This window comes from Ovis canadensis, chromosome 1, assembly GCF_042477335.2.
Source record: "Ovis canadensis isolate MfBH-ARS-UI-01 breed Bighorn chromosome 1, ARS-UI_OviCan_v2, whole genome shotgun sequence".
Lineage (NCBI taxonomy): Eukaryota > Metazoa > Chordata > Mammalia > Artiodactyla > Bovidae > Ovis > Ovis canadensis.
In genome coordinates this window covers 262,456,950-262,476,446 of record NC_091245.1, presented here as the reverse complement: position 1 = coordinate 262,476,446, position 19,497 = coordinate 262,456,950, and the positions used below count along the sequence as shown (strand labels likewise).

General features: G+C 37.1%; 1 protein-coding gene across 2 annotated transcripts in view; it reads left to right on the top strand.

Annotated features, from left to right (window-relative positions):
- The window catches only part of BRWD1 (bromodomain and WD repeat domain containing 1), a 123,636-nt gene that overhangs the window by 80,411 nt on the left and 23,728 nt on the right, over positions 1-19,497 (top strand). For both annotated transcript variants that reach the window (XM_069565506.1, XM_069565516.1), the window contains exons 28-36: positions 1,161-1,272; positions 2,228-2,289; positions 4,572-4,727; positions 4,948-5,068; positions 6,540-6,665; positions 9,460-9,532; positions 10,608-10,649; positions 12,404-12,550; positions 13,479-13,631. In XM_069565506.1, coding sequence (XP_069421607.1) covers positions 1,161-1,272; positions 2,228-2,289; positions 4,572-4,727; positions 4,948-5,068; positions 6,540-6,665; positions 9,460-9,532; positions 10,608-10,649; positions 12,404-12,550; positions 13,479-13,631 — 992 coding nt within the window. The remainder of the gene's footprint in view (positions 1-1,160; positions 1,273-2,227; positions 2,290-4,571; positions 4,728-4,947; positions 5,069-6,539; positions 6,666-9,459; positions 9,533-10,607; positions 10,650-12,403; positions 12,551-13,478; positions 13,632-19,497) is intronic.

Here is a 19,497-nt window from a genome sequence, read left to right as displayed (position 1 = left end):
GAGTAGACCTTTTATTTCCTTTCAGACTGGTCTACACTGCATTATCTCCATCTATTATGTGACACTGGTATAATCCAAAAAATTACCTCTGATATGAAATAATCAGAAAGTTGAAAAATGATGCAGATGTTACACTGATAGTGTTATGGTATACCAGAGTATTTTGCCTTTGATACTATATCAACCTAGACTTAAATAGATTGACTTGAGAAAACTATTCCTTTAAAAAATTAAAAATTTGTATAAAATTGATATTTTATAGCCATGAATTATATAGGTAGACAAATAAAATCATTTAAATGTAGGCACTAACTTCTAGTGTGGGTATTTGAGTGTGATTTGAGTGTTGTTTTTGTGGTGACCGTTTAAAGCAGGCCAGTGGGCTGGCTGGCTTAGACTTCTGTGGTCACTAATCTCCTCAGGATGTATTGATGACTCTCATTAGGCCAGCACCTGCCATAGCTGTTTCACGGTTTTGCATGCATTGCTGTTCAGTATGCACTGCTCTCTGGGGAACTCATGTATTGACTTCAGGCACCTAGAAGAGCTCATTCTCCATTTATCAGTTTCAGTGAAATACTCTGTTCTACCTCCACTGTGTCAGCTCATGTACACATTCATAAATGATGCTTTGACCTCATTAATTTTTCTAATTTCTGTTACCTTTTTCTACAGGCGATACAAATAGGTAAATATTAGATAAATTCCCTGAGTCTCTATTTGAAATGAAATCTTATCAGATAATATGACTTCTCTTGGTAGCCTAGTTTAATGGTAATGTCCACTCAGGTAATCAGGGTTATTTTGGGGACTGAGGAGATGAAAGTTTTCTTGAAGAAGAACATCTAGGCACCAAAAACAACAAAACCAGACAACTGGAATATATGGAAGTTAACATTGTACAGCCAAGTCCCAAAGAACTTGATAGTTCCTAGCTGTTCCTGTTTTTCAACCCCCATAATGTGTAAATTATAAGCTCTCATTCTGTTTCAATAAGATGCCCATTTAAAAAAATGTTTAACCTTGATTCTCTACAAGAGGAATGACTAATTTTAAGATTAAAAATATTATTTGATTTATCTGTGTCATAGGTGTTGTATAAATTAAAATTGTTCATGTTATTAGCAAATTGATATCTCAGATTTGGTTGTCTCTTACAGGTGACAGGTTCCGTTCCATCATTGATGATGCTTGGTGGTTTGGAACGGTGCTACGTCAAGAGCCATATCAGCCACAGTACCCTGATAGTCATTTCCAGTGTTACATTGTGAGGTCTGTATGCCAATGAAAATAGTCCTCTCAACATTTGTTCACTGTGACAGGTTGTGATACAAATCACTGCTGTGTTTCAGGTTAATAAAAATAACACCATTGAATTTGTTATTATGTCAGTCTCACATTTGTAGAGTCTTTCTAGCATGCCTCTGTTGCTAGTGCCTTCATTGGTACGGGTTCTCCTTGCTTCCCAGGGGCCTTTTGTGTAGCTCTGACTCAGTGTAAAAAAATCCACCTGCCAGTGCAGGAGACATAGGAGATGTGGGTTTGATCCCTAGGTTGGGAAGACCGCATGGAGAAGGTCATGGCATCTGCTCCAGTATTGTTGCCTGGAGAATCCCCATGGATAGTGGAGCCTGGCAGACTACAGTCTGTGGGGTTGCAAAGAGTCGGACATGATTGAGTGACTGAGTATTTCCTCAGCCCAGTGTTGCAGGATCATTTCACTGTTCAGGAGCACACAATACTCCATTTCCCTTGTTCAGAAAAAGTCTTTGCTGTCTTTCCATTGGCTGTGGAAACAAAGTCCACATGCTGAAGCATGGCATTCAAGGCTTTCACACTGTCTTTCTTCACTCACCCTGGGTAAACCACACAGGATTTTTGGTTCTGTTTTTGAAGCTGCCATACATTTTTATACTTCCTTATATGGAGAACGAAATGGCAGCCCGCTCCAATATTCTTGCCTGGAAAATCCTGTGGTTGGAGGAGCCTGGTGGGCTGCTGTCCATAGGGTCACTCAGAGTCGGGCACAACTGAAGCCACTTAGGATGCATGCATGCATTATACTGTATCCTAAAGAACACTCACTGTTAATACTTAAATTTCCATTGCTACAGTGAGGTTAATTTTTGCATTTTCTATCGTTTCTGTACTCTAATAGTGAATACCTAGTTATCAGCCAGAAATTGTCTTTGTGAAAGAGTAACCAAACTTTTTTGGTCTTCAACAGGTGGGACAATACTGAAATTGAAAAACTTAGCCCATGGGATATGGAACCAATACCTGACAATGGTATGTAGTTTTTAAATGATGAAAGTATGTGTTCAGTATTTTTATCTTATTCATGTACATAGAGTGCATTTGTTGTCTTTGAGAAACGTTAACATTATGCGAACTGTGAGCTTTAGTAAAATAAGTGAACAAAATTATGTGTATCCTGGCTCCTTATTTCTTATCCTGTTTCCAGCCTGTTTTATGACTGTATCTTAGTTACCAGCTATCATTTCTCAAGTAACTATGTATTTATCTCTTCTTGACCTTGTTCATGAACCCTGCGTTTCCTTTTCCTCATCCTTATTTTAGTACCCTGTTTAAAAAAAAGCCTAATTTGACTTTTGTCTGTTTCTTGCATTATGTCAGCTTGCTTGTCTTACTATGGTTTGTCTGTTCCTTTTCTGTCAGAGGTAAGTTTCTGTTCCAACAGCAGCCTCTTCTGCAGTGCTTGCTGTCCCCTGCTTTGAGCTCCTCTCAGACCTGGTATTGACACTGAGTTCATTGCCTCCAACAATGAAACTTTCCCATCTCCATTCAAGTTTGAATGTGTGTCTTTCACCTTAAAACAACTCTCATTACATTTTCTTGAACATTTTAGCTACTGAATTAATTAACTTCACTCCTGTTAAACTTTTTGAAGGGGTGCCCTGTATATCTCTTGTCTCCATCTCTCCTCTATCAGGCCTTTCTTCTATATTAGTGTTGATTGAACATAAATACACGCAAAAACTTTTGTCCTTCTACCTCCACTTATTGACACGTGAAACTTTTGCTCTGTGTGGTGTTCTTGTGTCTGCCTTAGGGGCCAAGCCCTTTTCCTTCATGTTTTATTCACTGACATATCTCCATCAACTATTGTCTTGCTTTACTTTGAAAATTAGGAGTTTTTCCAGAAAACTTTGAAAAAATAACTACAAGTCTTGAAAGTCACCAGTGACTTCTTAAATTTTCTTTTGAGCTTAGTATCTTAACAAATAATAGTTAGCAATGTGAAATGAAATTTTGCATTGTATAATACCTATATAGATAAACCCTTTTTGATAAACCCTTTAGATAAAATAAACCCTTTTTGAGGTCTCACTCTGTTGCTAAGAACTTCATGTGTATCAATTCATTTAATCTTTCTCTGAGGTGATGCTCTGTTATTAATTTTAAAGGTGAAGGAATGCAGACTCAAGAGAGTCTCCAGTACCTGGTTCTGAGTTGTACAGCTCTGAAAAGGATAGGAGTTAGGATTCTAAGCTGTCTGGCATCAGCATGTGTTTTTAACAGCCAGTTATAGATACTTCTTTGTAAACAATGCCAAATTAGTGAAAGCACTCACATAGAAAGATTTTACATGTTCATGAGGCCAAGAAGCCTTTGGAAGAGTTGTCAAACAACATGAATAGACAGAAAGATAAATTTGGAGGTGTATGAAGAAAAGCTCATTTGCATTATCAGTCTTGGAAATGTGCATTAAGTAATAATAAAAAATTGTTTTACCTATCAGATTGTTAGAGTGATACATTTGTCTCCAGGCTTGTTGATGTTTTTCTCCTTTTAAAATAATTTTTAAGAAACCATTCTCTGAATATTTACATTGCCTCTTGTTTTTTTTTTTTTTTAAATGCACACGCTCTTTTAAAAGGCTGTTTTGTAATATTCTTGAGCTGGAAATTATTTCAAAATGAAATGTTTAAAAAGTACAGTAAAAATTGACAATGGAAAGTATGAAGAATTTCTGAATGCCCAGCTTTCTTGATTGTTAGCATCTTCCATAAGTGTAGTGCAGTCATCAAAATCAGGAAATACCCTTGTAACAATTCTAATCCTCCCGGCCTTTTCCAGGTTTTTACCATAATCCTGATGTCTTTTCACAGCTTGGGTTTCATTGCCATGTCTTCTCCGTTTCCTTTTGTCTGTGATCCCTAAATTTTCCCATTATCTTTCACAGCCATGATGCCTTTGAAGAGCACTGGCCACTTTGTAGAATATCCCTTAGTTTGGGTTTGTCTGATATCCCCTGTGATTAATTCTGGAGTGTGCATGTTTGGCAGGAGTGTCAAAGAAGTAATGTTGTGGCTTTCCCAGTACATCCCGTAGGAGGCATCTGATGGCATTTTGTCCTATTACTGGGAATATTAACTTTTAATCATTTGATTTAGGTGGAGTCGGCCAGGTTTGTCCACTACAAAGTAGCTTCTTTTTCCTTTGGTTAGTATCCTGTTTATGAACTTGGGCAGCTTTAAAATATAGTGTATATTTGGTTTCTGGTTTGATTTTTTTCTTTTCTTTTTTTTTTTTTGATGAAATCATAGTTGATCCACCTGAAGAATTAGGCGCTAGTATTTCTGTCACTTCAGATGAGCTAGAGAAATTACTCTACAAACCTCAAGATGGTGAATGGGGTCAGAAATCAAGAGATGAAGAATGTGAACGAATTATTAGTGGTATAGATCAACTTTTGAATCTTGGTAAGTTTTTTACGGTGAAAAAGTTGATTTTCACGATTTCTTTTCCATAGAGGTATTTTAAAACAGTAATGTGATTGTGTTCTTTTATTACAATTTGCATTTGTTACTTTTGGGGTAAGCCTGCAGTGTTGATTGTAGCTCTGTTTTATGAATGATTTGTCGAGAAATATCCCATAGAGGTCATGAATTTAGATGAAGATTCTTCCTTCCGATGTTACAGATATCGCAGCAGCTTTTGCAGGTCCAGTTGATCTGTGTACATACCCGAAGTATTGTACTGTAGTGGCTTACCCAACTGATCTGTACACCATTCGAATGAGACTTGTGAATCGATTTTACAGGTGAGTAGAAACTTACTTTAAAGGTAATTTGGGCCAGACCAGTTAGACTGAAAAGAGTAGTAGTGGCTGACAGTGACAGTGCTGGAGTGGGGACTGATCAACATTATTTTCCATTTCATTCTCTTCTTTCATTATAGTCATTTCTTGGCTCTGTGTATAAGGCAGGGTTAGATGCCTATGGGTAGGTATGGATAGAACCTGGACAAGGAAAAGGAACACATTTCATTCCTTAGTCTTTAGTATTCTATTTTTCTTACAAAAGCTGCTCCATTTAAATATAAAATTTTAGTTAACAATTTTTTTTGAGCTCCAAATCACTGGAGATAGTGACTTCAGCCATGAAATTAAAGGATACCTGCTCCTTGGAAGAAAAGCTGTGACCAACCTAGACAGCATATTGAGAGCAGAGACATTCATTACTTCGCTGACAAACCATACCAGTCAAAAGTATGGTTTTTCCAGTAATTATGTGTGGATGTGAGAGTTGGACCATAAAGAAAGCTGAGCGTTGAAGACTTGATGCGTTTGAACTGTGGTGTTGGAGAACACTCTTGAGAGTTCCTTGGAATGCAAGGAGATCAAACCAGTCAATCCTAAAGGAAATCAGTCTGAAATATTCATTGGAGGGACTGATGTTGAAGCTGAAACTCCAATCCTTTGGCCACCTGATGTGAAGAACTGACTCCTTGGAAAAGACCCTGATGCTGGGAAAGATTGAAGACAGGAGGAGAAGGGGACGAAAGAGGATGAGATGGTTTGATGGCATCACCGACTCGATGGACACGAGTTTGAGCAAGCTCCGGGAGTTGGTGATGGACAGGGAAGCCTGGCGTGCTACAGTACATGGAGTCACAGAGTCAGACATGACTGAGCAACTGAACTGAGTTTATAGTTGGACTTTGACCTTTGAAAATTAATTTCCTGGAATCATCAACTTTTTGCCTCTGGCTTTTAGAGTGCTGAAAACTATAAAATTTCCCATTCTCAATGATTTTTTTTGAAGCAGGTTATGGTATTTTATTCTGTGTGATTCAGCAACTTTGGGAAAATTATCTTCACAAAATATTGACTTCTTGAGTTCGTATTGTTGGTGTTAATTTACCTCGGTAGTGTTGTAAACGTGGGTTTAGTCAGAAACTACTTTGTCAGTCTGTAGTCAGATTGAGTTTCTTAGGATTGATGGTATTTAACACATTTTGTTCATTGAGTCTATAACTTCAAACATGCCTAAAGGCAGTGTGAAAAGGAAGAGTTGCTTTTTTGGTTTTCTGGATGTGATTAAGTGATCTGTTAAGATTTTCAGTCCTTAAATGTATTCTCTGCAGTTCAGCTTCTAATATAATTGCTATGACTGTGATGAAGTTGACAGCATTATTTTACGTATCATTCTGGCTTAACATGCAGGATTTTTTAACTTGGTTTCTGTATTTTCATTTTTTAAACCCTAACTTCCTTGTTTTTTACTTTGAAGGAGGCTATCTGCATTAGTTTGGGAAGTCAGATATATAGAACACAATGCCAGAACATTTAATGAACCTGAGAGTGTAATTGCAAGATCAGCTAAGAAGATAACAGACCAGCTTTTAAAATTTATCAAGTAAGTGACCTCATGTTATAGATGTTGTGGAAAAGTTACTTTGTATATTGTGTTTTTAATTTGTTGCATTTTAATGTGTTACATTAAAGGACATTTCTTTAAATTTCTCTTTTTGTGGTTATAATTTAGGTAAAGGAATAAGAAGTTGAACAGTCAAATTTTTTCTGTTTCTTTAAAATTTTTCTCAGAGGTTAAAGTGTCTGCCTGGAATGCAAGAGACCAGGGTTCGATCCCTGGGTCGGGAAGATCCCCTGGAGAAGGAAATGGCAACCCACTCCAGTACTCTTGCCTGGAGAATCCCATGGAGGGAGGAGCCTGGTAGGCTACAGTCCATGGGGTCGCATAGAGTCGGACACGACTGAGCAACTTCACTTTCATAGAAAGTTGCCCTGTTTTCCCCTTAGGTTGACATCTTACACAGCTGTAGTGTCCTTATGAAGTGTTAAGAAATTATCCTTGGTATAATACTATTGACTAAAGTACAGAATTTATCTGGATTTCATCAGTTTTTACATCAGTGTCTTTTTCTGGTACAGGACCCAATCCAGAATTCCCACTGCATTCGCTCTTTGGTTTTCATAGTCTCCTTTAATCTAGTCTTCTTTCTTAGTCTCCTTTAATCTAGTCTTTTCTTTCTTTAATTATGGCATCATTTTTTAAAATATAAATTTATTTATTTTAATTGGAGGTTAATTACTTTACAATATTGTATTGGTTTTGCCATACATCAACATGAATCCGCCACAGGTATACATGTGTTCCCCATCCTGAACCCCCCTCCGTCCTCCCTCCGCATCATTTTTTAATGAATGTTTTACCCTTATTTAGTTCAGTTCAGTTCAGCTGCTCAGTCATGTCCAACTCTTTGCAACCCCATGAACTGCAGGCATCACCAACTCCCGGAGTCTACCCAAACCCATGTCCATCGAGTTGGTGATGCCATCGAACCGTCTCATCCTCTGTCTTCCCCTTCTCCTCCTGCCCTCAATCTTTCCCAGTATCAGGGTCTTTTCAAATGAGTCAGCTCTTTGCATGAGGTGGCCAAAGTATTGGAGTTTCAGCTTCAACATCAGTCCTTCCAGTGAACATCCAGGACTGATCTCCTTTAGGATGGACTGGTTGGATCTCCTTGCAGTCCAAGGGACTCTCAAGAGTCTTCTCCAACACCACAGTTCAAAAGCATCAGTTCTTCGGCGCTCAGCTTTCTTTATAGTCCAACTCTCACATCCATACATGACCACTGGAAAAACCATAGCCTTGACTAGACGGACCATTGTTGGCAAAGTACCATCTCTGCTTTTTAATATGCTGTCTAGGTTGGTCATAACTTTCCTTCCAAGGAGTAAGCGTCTTTAATTTCATGGCTGCACTCACCACCTGTAGTGATTTTGAACCCCCCCAAAATAAAGTCTGACACTGTTTCCACTATTTCCCCATCTATTTCTCGTGAAGTGATGGGACTGGATGCCATGATCTTCGTTTTCTGAATGTTGAGCTTTAAGCCAACTTTTTCACTCTCTTCTTGATGCTTCTTGATGCGTCTTGATGCTCTTTAGTTCTTCTTCATTTTCTGCCATAAGGGTGGTGTCATCTGCATATCTGAGGTTATTGATATTTCTCCCGGCCATCTTGATTCCAGTTTGTGCTTCCTCCAGCCCAGTGTTTCTCATGATGTACTCTGCATATAAGTTAAATAAGCAGGGTGACAATATACAGCCTTGACGTACTCCTTTTCCTATTTGGAACCAGTCTGTTGTTCCATGTCCAGTTCTAACTGTTTCTTCCTGACCTGCATACAGATTTCTCAAGAGGCAGGTCAGGTGTAGCATGTAGTTTAATTTGGGTCGTCTGATATTTTCTCACAATCAGATTGAGTTTTAATCTGTTTTGGATTGTATCCTGTGAAAGTGTATGTATGAATAGTCCACACTTTCTGGCATTTGGAAATCAGTTTCAAATAGTAGGATGAAAATTGACCTCCAAATTGAGATCCAAGTCCCAACCTATGCTGTTCTAGTCAACTTTCTGGATGATGTTGGACATATTACTCAGCCTCTTTCCTTTAAAATGTCATATGATTTTGTTGTATGATCTTATATGCCTTTCCCCCACAGTTATAAAAATTATTTGAAAGAATTATAAATTAGAGAAGATAATTTTTAAATTCTGACATGATTTTAAACATCTGGCTCCAAACTGGTGAATAAATGATTCTAGTCTGTTTCACATGAACCTTCTGGGCTGAATCTGTCCATTGTCTGGAGGACTCAAGCTTGTTCCCTTTTTCCCCAAATTCTTTTCTGCTCAGGGAGACCACATGTCCATTTTCATCCCCATCATTTCTAGAATTTCCTGCTTTAACATTCTTCCTTCTGCTGTGTTTACAGTGAGGTCAAGATGTAATTTGCTTCAGTTTCTACTTCCTTTTTTGTTTCTATTCTCGTTTATCTCAAATCAGCCATTTTCCTGATACTCACTGTACAAATATTACCAGTGGTGATAACTTAGAAAAACTCATCTGTGAATTCATCCAGTTGAGGCCATACTTAGAATACTTCTGGATTACCAGCTTAATTTCCATACATACTTAATTGAAAAAAATTACTTTCAGTATTCTAGTACGATTAATTGTTTCCACAGAGGATAGATTGAAAACCTGATATTCTACTGCTTTTAATTTGGTGTGCATCGTTGGGGAGCTGTTTGCATAGTTGGGGATCTGTATCTTAAAGTAGTTTAAATATTCTGAAATAACTATATTTGCATACTATTAAAGTAAAAAATTGTCTTTTAGGAATCAAGACTGTATAAATATCTCAGAACTTTCTAACACTTCTGAAAATGATGAACAAAATGCCGAAGATTTGGTATGAAGTTTGTGAATTTTATAATGGCTTTTGTTTATTTCAAATGATGACTTAGAATGAAGAGTGAAGTAGAAAACATTGGTTACCCATATCGATTCTTGCAGTAGTTCAGTGAACTATGAAAATAGGGCACTTGATAAAACTACAGTTTAAAATTATCTAGGTGGTCAATGAGGTAATAGACAATAATTGATACTAAATAAACCAAGTAATGTCTAGGGAAGTAACTTAGGTTTGGAACATGTTCTCTTTCCAAAGTTTTGGTAGAGAAAGATGTAATATAAGAAGTACCTTGGAAATATTTTTGGTAAAATCAGTATTTGAGCAAATTTCCTGGCAGTGCAGTGGTTGGACTGTGCACTTTTACTGCCGTGGCCTGGGTTCAGTCCCTGATTGGGTTCAGATCCTGCAAACCACATAGTGCAGCCAAAAAAGAAAGTCAGTATCTGAGAGTTGGATTTAATTGTAATTAAAAATCAGTAAACATTACTCTGTTTTAAGTACCCTAAAGTCCTTCACTCAAGATGGTGTTGAAGTGTAAGTACAAAGCAGATATCCATGGTATTGTGTAATTTCACTTCATACAAAATCAGGTTGTTGTATGTAGTTGGAGGAGGGATTCTCTGTGGTGTCAGTTTCCACGCAAACTATTATCGTGGTTCACTGATTCCCCTGCCAATTTAATGTTGGAATATAAATGAGTATGCTAATATATGATTAATACATGATTTAGGCGATAAAACGTGTAGCTTACATAATGTAAGCATCTGTGGGAGACTGTTTCTGAGTTTTATCCTGTGCACGTCCTCTGTGGACGTGCACAGAGCAACTTGTTATAGCCATATTTTGGAATTAGTGCATATTTATATTACGGAATGTAAAGGATTATTAAGAATAAGGGTCGGTTTCTTGAACTGAGTGCCATGAAAATCATGTGATAGTCTGTCTTTTGAGGTTCTGTTATCAAGTTATAACCCTTGTAGAACTTAAAAGTCTTTGATATGCTGTATGTTAACGATTATTGCTTGTCTAATGATAATCTTACCACTTAAAGTGCTCTGATTTTTATTCCTAGGATGATAGTGATCTTCCTAAAACATCTTCTGGAAGAAGGAGAGTAAGTTAATCTGTGTGATTAACCTTAGTTGTTGACTTATTCTCTGATTTAATATCAATGTAAGATTTTAGGTGTTGTCTTTGAAAAGGGATATTGATACTGATATTGAATATTATAAGAGAAATGGGAGAAATCACTGGAAGGTGGATGGCTAGGTAGGGTTAGTGGAAGAGTTGGGATTTGCAGTGTGTTCTCAGCATGAGAGAGTAAGAAGAGGAAATTCAAATAGTATAGGGTTTAAGAAAGTAGGAAAATATGGCATGTTGGTGGGTACTGAGAACACTGGCCTGGCTAGTGTAGGGGCTGAATTTTGGAGCAAGCCAAGTGGTTGTATCTAGCCTTTATATTGGGAGCAGATTATGATGATATTAAAAACCAAGGATTTCATTTAAATTTATAGTAGAGTCACTTTCGTAGTCCAAACGGTAGATTTAGAAGGATAAGAGAATAGGTACTAAATATATTAAAGTTAGGAGTTCATTGCAAGAATCTTAAGTAAAAGTTGGGAAACCTAGTCAAGAATAGTTCTGGCTGGGAATTCCATGGTGGTCCAGTGGTTAGGACTCTGCTTTCACTGCTGAGGGCTCGGATTCGATCTGTGGTGAGAGAACCAAGATGCCACAAGCCACCGTGCCATGTGGCCATTTGAAAAAAAAGGATAGTGCTGGCTAGGAACAGAGGGGAAGGGAAGAAGATGAGACCTTTTAATGGAAAAACTAGGATTTGGTGACTGGACCTTTTACAAAATGAGAATTTGTTGGAGGAGTAGGGGAGAATAAAGTGAGAAATAAGTTTTGGAAACGTTAAAGTTGTGTCATCAACAGTTCTTAAAAAGTTCTAATGTAACATGTTAATTAAAAGTAAAGGTTATAAATTGAAAATGCTTAATAATGTTAACTTATTTTAAATTTCATTTGAATGCTGCTTAAATTTATGCTTTCTGTCACATCAGTGTTCGTAATATGGTGCCTCAAATAACATTGAAAAGTTAAGACTTGAGTTATTGTCATTTTCATATAATTTCATTTTTAAACAGACTTCAGGATTTAGTTATCTGTTTAGTGTTTGTTACGATTGCTGTAGCAAATTACAAATCTAGTGGCCTAAGCAATAAAAATAGCTTGTAGTTCTGTAGATTAGAAGTTTGGCATGGGTCTCACTGGACTTGGAAGTCAGGGTGTCAGCATAGCTGTGTTCCTTTCTGGAAGCTGGCGTAGAAGTAATTTCCTTGCATTTTCCGGCTTCTGGAGTCTTGTGTCCCCCCTTCTTTCATCTTCCAAGTCAGCAACATAGCATCTCCCAGTATGCCTCTGACCATTCTACCTCCCTTGTATAAAGATCCTTGTGATTACACTGGGCCCACCCTGATAATCCAGGACCACCTCCCTATCTCGAAATCCACTCCTTTAATCATATCTGTGGAGTCCCTTTGGCCACAGGTTTTTGAGACCAAGATGTAGATATTATTCTGCCTACTATTCTGTCATATTCTGTGAAAACATTTCTTAAACTTAGGAGATAAGTGGTAGAATGAAAATGTGCTTTTGGAGTAACAGATACGACATTATTGGTTTTTTTTCTTTTAAAGTAGACTTTTTCCTAAGTAGATAGAAAATCATATAATGACATATTTTGACATAATACAGAAGACAATAGTTCAGTTAGATTTTTACCATTACTGTACCATACCATACCATACTATAGTGCAGCTTTTCCAAGGCTGAGAAAGCTTTTAATATTGTAAATATTTTCAGGTTCATGATTGGAAAAAAAGGAGCATCAAAACAACCAATTATGTTGAAAACAACTGGAAGAAACAGTGTAAGGAACTAGTGAACTTAATTTTTCAATGTGAAGATTCTGAACCATTTAGACAACCTGTTGATTTGGTTGAATATCCAGTAAGTTGTCATCATTTGAATGTTTAATGCTTTTCTTATTGGTGTAGAGATTAGGGTAGAGGTGTTTAAATGAAAAACTAAGATGTCTAGAATTCCCTGGTGGTCTAATGCTTACAATTCCAGGCTTTCACTGCTGTGGCCCAGGTTAGTCTGTGGTTGGGATACTGAGAGAGATCTCACAAGCCTCAAGGCATAGCCACAAAAAAAAGAATAACAACCAGCACCGCCCGCCCCTGGCAACCCAGCAACCAAAAAGTGAGATGTGTAGGCTTAAGGTTAACTTTGTCTCTTACCACTAAGTCAGCAGTGGAAGAGTTGTTTTACAGTTTCTTGAATTAATAGAATTCAAGAAATTGTACCTTGTACTTTGGGTAAGACTTAGTTACCAATGTTACCCCTCATTATCGGAGGGTTAGTAGGCCCAACCCTGGGAAAACTATGAATTGGTTAAAAGTGTCTCTCTTTGGGACCTCCCTGGTGGTGCAGTGACTAATACTCCCTGTTCCCAATGCTGGGGGCCTGGGTTCAATCCCTGGTCAGGGAACTAGATCCAGCATGCTGCAACTAAGACCTGGCTCATCCAAATAAAGAATTTTTTTTTTAAGTGTTACTCTCCACTTTCTAACAGGGAAGTAAAAAATTACCTTTTTGAAAGATAGAAAGCACAAATTTGCTGTAGGAAGCTTAGAAATTATATAGTAGAGTATACAGAAGGAAATAAAAAGTTTCATATCCTGATTCCAAATATATAATTTTGTTACATTTCTTGTCTGTGTTTGAATGTCTTTTTAAAAGTTATTAATGATTTTTAAGATCTTATAACCTTTTTCTCTTCTGTCATTTTGAATGTTTTAGAGATTTGATGCACTTTTACAATTCTAAAAACAGGAATTGAATCTTTGAACTAACTATTGTTTTTAAAATCTAGGATTACCGAGACATTATAGATACTCCAATGGATTTTGGAACAGTAAGGGAAACTTTAGAAGCGGGAAACTATGACAGCCCTTTGGAATTTTGCAAAGACATTCGTTTGATATTTAGCAATGCAAAAGCATATACACCAAACAAAAGATCAAAGGTAATTTTAAAAGTGGTTTATAAAAAAAAATATGTGTGATCTGTTTAGATGATGATTTTCTATTGTTTGGTAGAGATAGAGACATGAAAGAACAGCGAGTATAATAAGACTACTCTTAAGAGTAGAGCTTTCACCACAGCCCACGTATCTGCTGTGGAAACATTGATTCCTGGTGACAGTGTTTATCTTTCCGAAAGTTTTATAAACAAAAGAAGATTGGTACCAGTGAGGAGATCTGTGAAAAATGAACAGATTTGTGAAAAATGAACAGATTTGTATTCAATGTATAGTGAGAAAAGTCTGTTCTCTTATATACAGGAATCTTAAAAAGTGGATTGGGAACTTTGGGAACTTAGTTATAGAGGTTGGACAAATATTACAAGTAAGAAAAGGAAAATCTGAGGTGGGGAGGGGACTATTGATGCATACTAATAATTTGGATCTGAAGAAGAAACGTGAGCATCTGATTAGTTAAGAACAGCATTGTGGACACTCCTAAATTTTTGTTAAAATGTTACATGTTGGGTAGTTTTTCAAAACTTGTTGAAGCATAATAAGTATACAAAGTTGTATATTCTCAGTGAATATTCATAACCCCTTGTAGTCAGTGTGCTGGATCATCTGAAAAAACAGCAACACTTTGAGAGTAAGATTTTAAAATTAAAGTACTTACTTGATGCTATAGAATTTTCTCTTATCAGTGACTGTTACTGCTAATTGTTTTATCTTAATTTCACTTCCCCTCATTACTTATTATCAGACTCCACCCATGTTATTAATTCTTATTTTAATTTAAGAACGTTCACATTTCAATATCCAGGTTGCCTATTGGATCAATTTGACATTCAAGTCTTAACATTTTTCTCAGTTTGTGTTTTCATCAATATTCACCATTTGTGAGACTTCCTTCCAGAGAGAAAATGAATTTCATTCATGTCTTTTTTTCCCTTTTGTTTAAAATACATGTTTGAGGATTCGTCATATAGCTCACCCATTTAAAGTGCACAATTAATGAGTTTTGGTGTATTATGTGACCAAATTTTCAAAATTGTGGTTACATGTACATAACATTAAATTTGTCATTTTAACCACTTTTAAGTATACAATTCACTGACATAAATTACATTCATAGTGTCGATCAGCTATCACTGTTATTTTCAACTCTTTCATAACCCCAAACAGAAACTCTATAACCAGTAAGCAACCAACTCCACATTCTTTCCTTTTCTCAGCCCTTGATAGCTTCTCATTCATTCTGTATCTCTATGAATTTGTCTAGTCTAGATATTTTACACAAATTGAACATATAGAATTTGTCTTTGGTATCTGGCTGATTTCACTTAGCATGTCATCTTCAAGGTTCATCCATGTTGTTGCCTGTTTTGGAACTTTGTTACGTTTTGCGGGGTGAATAATATGCCACCATATGGGTGTATGACATTTGGCTCATTTCTGTTGATGAACACTTGAATTGTTTTCTACTTCTTGGTGGTTGAAACTGATGCTACAGTGAATATGGGAATATAAGAATCTGTAAGAGTTCTCATCCTCAGTTTTCTTGGGTATATATCTGAGACTGGAATTTCTGATTCATAGGGTAATTCTGTGTTTTTCAGGAACCACCAAACTGTATTCCATAATGACTAGACCATTTTGCATTCCCATTGGCAATGTACAAGGATTCCAGTTTCTCCACATACTTGCCAAAATTTGTTATTTTCTGTGTTTGTAAAAAAAATTATAGGCATCGTAGTGAGTGTGAAGTATTATCTCATTGTAGTTTTGATTTGTATTTGTTACAACTTATTAAAAATTGTACCTAGAATTTATTTTTGTCAGATATGATAAGACATGTAGATGTGAATTGTCATGAAGAAAGTTTATGCTCAGAGATCCCTAGGAACAGAAGTGTGATACAACATTCAGGCCATGTGGGGATGGACCAAAGTTGCTCAGTAGTCAGAGTTGGCAGAGGGAAGGGATGGGAAGAGCATGACAGAGCCTACGTTGGGATTTTCACAGGAAGGCAAGACAGAACAGAGCAAACAGTCTAGTACTGGCTGGTACCAATAATTGGAGCTTTGGTTTGTAGGTGTGGTCTCTAGATGTCAGACTCTTTGGGGTGATTTGGGTAGAGGGAATATTATTTGCTTCAGTTCAGTTCAGTTGCTCAGTCGTGTCCGACTCTTTGCAACCCCGTGAATCGCAGCACGCCAGGCCTCCCTGTCCATCACTATCTGCCGGAGTTCACTCAGACTCACGTCCATCGAGTCAGTGATGCCATGCAGCCATCTCATCCTCGGTCGTCCCCTTCTCCTGCCCCCAATCCCTCCCAGAATCAGAGTCTTTTCCAGTGAGTCAACTCTTCACATGAGGTGGCCAAAGTATTACTCGCTTGGTGTATGAGAATTTGATAAAGAAAGATGCTTAGGTATGTGAGCTCTGGATTGATTGATTTCTGTATCAGATGTGTACCTGTGAAAGAGTAGTTTGCTATCAGTTATCCCAGGGAGGGGCAGTCTCTCTAAGATCAAGGCTTCAAATGCAAGAGCATCAAGAATACAGAAAACAAAATATAGTCACTACACTAATGATGTTGACGATCTTTTCATGTGCGTATTGACCACTTGTTTATCTTCTTTGGTAAAATATATATTCCAAGTGCTTTTCCCAGTTTTTAATTTGAATTTGTTGTTGTTGTTGTAAGAATTTTATTTATTTTTTGTTGTAAGAATTTACAAATATATTTTTGATATTAAGTCCTTATCAGATAAGTGTTTTCCAGTTATTTTCTCTCATTCTGTAGGTTGTCTTTTTACTTGTTGATAATGTCCTTTGATGCACAGAAGTTTTTAATTTTGATAAAATTATTAATCAACTTTTTTTTCCCTTTGGTTTCTGTGCTTTTGGTTTCATATTTAAGAAACCATTGCTGCTTAGGGTCACACAAACTGTAAGTATGTGACACTGTTATTGAGCGGTTTGAAAAATAAGTGTCATTTGACTCATTAATTCCAATTTTAATTATATTTTTTAATTATTTTTTTAAATTATTTTTTTATAGACAGAATTAACTGTGGAAAAGAATACTTGCAGGATACATGTATATTAAAGAGTAATTTATAGAGGCAAATGTTTGGAAATAGTGATCAAAATAGTTAAAAAAATAAATCCATTGCCAAGTTGAGCATCATAAAGATTGACCTCATGTGCTCTTATGATTTAGTTCTTATATTTAAGCTGTTGATCCATTTTGAGTTACTGTTTGTGTATGGAGTGAGACAGAGGTCCAGTTTATTCTGTGTGTAGAAATCTGGATATTACAGCACAATCTGTTGAAGAGACTGTTCTTTCCCTATTAAATGGCCTAGTACCCTTTTTGAAAATCATTTTGCTAGATAGATAGGTTTGTATATGAGCTCAGTTCTGTTCATTGGTTTGTACATATGAGTCTCTGTCTGTCTCTGAACTGTCTGTCTTGTATGTCAGTACTAAATTGTTTTGCTTACTGTACCTTTAGGTAGTATGTTTTGGAACAAAGGAAATTTTGGTCCTCTTACTTTGATCTCTTTCAGGATCATTTTGGCAATTCAGGGGTGCAATTCATTATTAATGTGAGGATTGAGTTTTTCCATTTCTGTTATAAAAAAGTTGAATTTTTGATAGGGATTGCATTCAGTGTGTAGATGGCTTTAGACTGTATTGGTGTCTTGACACTACTAAGTCTTTCTGTCTCTTAATGCCAGATGCCTTTCCATTTATTTAGGTCTAATTTCTTCCAGCAAGGTTTTGTAATTTTCAGTGGAGAGTCTTCCCACTCCTTGGTGAAATGTATTCCCAGATATTTTTTTGTTTTAGATGCTATTTGAAATGCAGTTGCTTTCTTAATTTCCTTTTGTACTTGTTCATTGTTGGTGGCAGATTCTTATGTGTTGTTCTCATACCTTGCAATTTTGTTGGATCAGTTTATTAGCACCGATAGCTTTCTTGTAGAATCTTGGATTGTTTCTATACACAGGATCACTTCATCTGCAAATAGATATAGTTTTACTTCTACCTTTCTAGCCTGAGTTATTTTTATTTCTTTTCTAATTGCTCTGGTAAAATTTAAAGTACAGTGTTGAGTAGCAGTGTAGCAAGTGTATCCTTGTACATTTACTGACCAGTCTTTTATCGTTACCACTGTGCATAGTGATAACTGGAGGTTTTTGAGACATGCCCATATTCATGTTGAACTGATAATTTCAGCACTTGTTCAGTTCAGTTCAGTTCAGTCGCTCAGTCGTGTCCGACTCTTTGCGACCCCATGAATCGCAGCACACCAGGCCTCCCTGTCCATCACCAACTCGCGGAGTTCACTCAGATTCACGTCCATCGAGTCCATGATGCCATCCAGCCATCTCATCCTGGGTCGTCCCCTTCTCCTCCTGCCCCCAATCCCTCCCAGCATCAGAGTCCTTTCCAATGAATCAACTCTTCGCATGAGGTGGCCAAAGTACTGGAGTTTCAGCTTCAACATCTGTCCTTCCAAAGAAATCCCAGGGTTGATCTCCTTCAGAATGGACTGGTTGGATCTCCTTGCAGTCCAAGGGACTCTCAAGAGTCTTCTCCAACACCAAAGTTCAGAAGCATCAATTCTTCAGCGCTCAGCCTTCTTCACAGTCCAACTCTCACATCCATACATGACCACTGGAAAAACCATAGCCTTGACTAGACGGACTTTAGTCAGCAAAGTAATGTCTCTGCTTTTGAATATGCTGTCTAGGTTGGTCATAACTTTTCTTCCAAGGAGTGTCTTTTAATTTCATGGCTGCAGTCACCATCTGCAGTGATTTTGGAGCCCCCCAAAATAAAGTCTGACACTGTTTCCACTGTTTCCCCATCTATTTGCCATGAAGTGATGGAACTAGATGCCATGATCTTCGTTTTCTGAATGTTGAGCTTTAGGCCAACTTTTTCACTCTCCTCTTTCACTTTCATCAAGAGGCTTTTTAGTTCCTCTTGTTATTTTATTTTATATTAAAAGTGTATTACTGAATTTTTTAGATATATGAAAAATTGGTACTCAAGATTCTCAGAGGTTTCAAACTTAATACCATTGAGGAACAAAATCACTTTTGTTAAAATTGGTGACTTACACTAGAGTTCGGGTTTGAAGGAAAAGAATAAATTGAATATATATACAAAATACTAGAAATAACTGTTAAAGATCATTTCAAAGATAAGAGGGATTACAGATTTTACATATACTCATTATGTGTGTGTGTGTGTGTATGTATAGGTTTCCTCCTGTATTTGAAGGTAGAACATTCCTATGAAATCTTTTTTAAGGTGAAATGGTGTGAGGTGAAGAACCAGTTACCTTAGGACACGTCTTAATGACAGATGCACAGAATACACCAAGATAAAACTCAGATGCTCACAGACACAGCTGAGAACTGTGGCGACTTGCCTAAACAAAATGAATCACAAACAAATAGATGCACACCAAGACATAGCATAGTTGAAACGGTAAAAGTCAAGCATAGAGAGAGACTTTTAAAGACAGCAAGCGAGAAATAGAGAATCATAAGTAAGGGATCCCCCATAAAGGGGTATCAATTAATCTCCCTGCCAAAACTTTGCCGACTAGAAGGCTGTTGAAAGGGAAAATTTGTCAAAGCCCATAGAATATTTAGCACCAAGAATGAACCCTAATGTTGTCAATGGACTATGGGTGATGATGTGTCAGTGCAGGCTCAGCAACCACAATAAATGTATCTCTGTGGTTTGGGATGTCACTTTAAAAACTAAAATCACAACTGTGGTGACACATCGCTGAGATGGTGAGAGTGGTTGCCGGGGAAGAAGCTTGGTGGCACTGCTT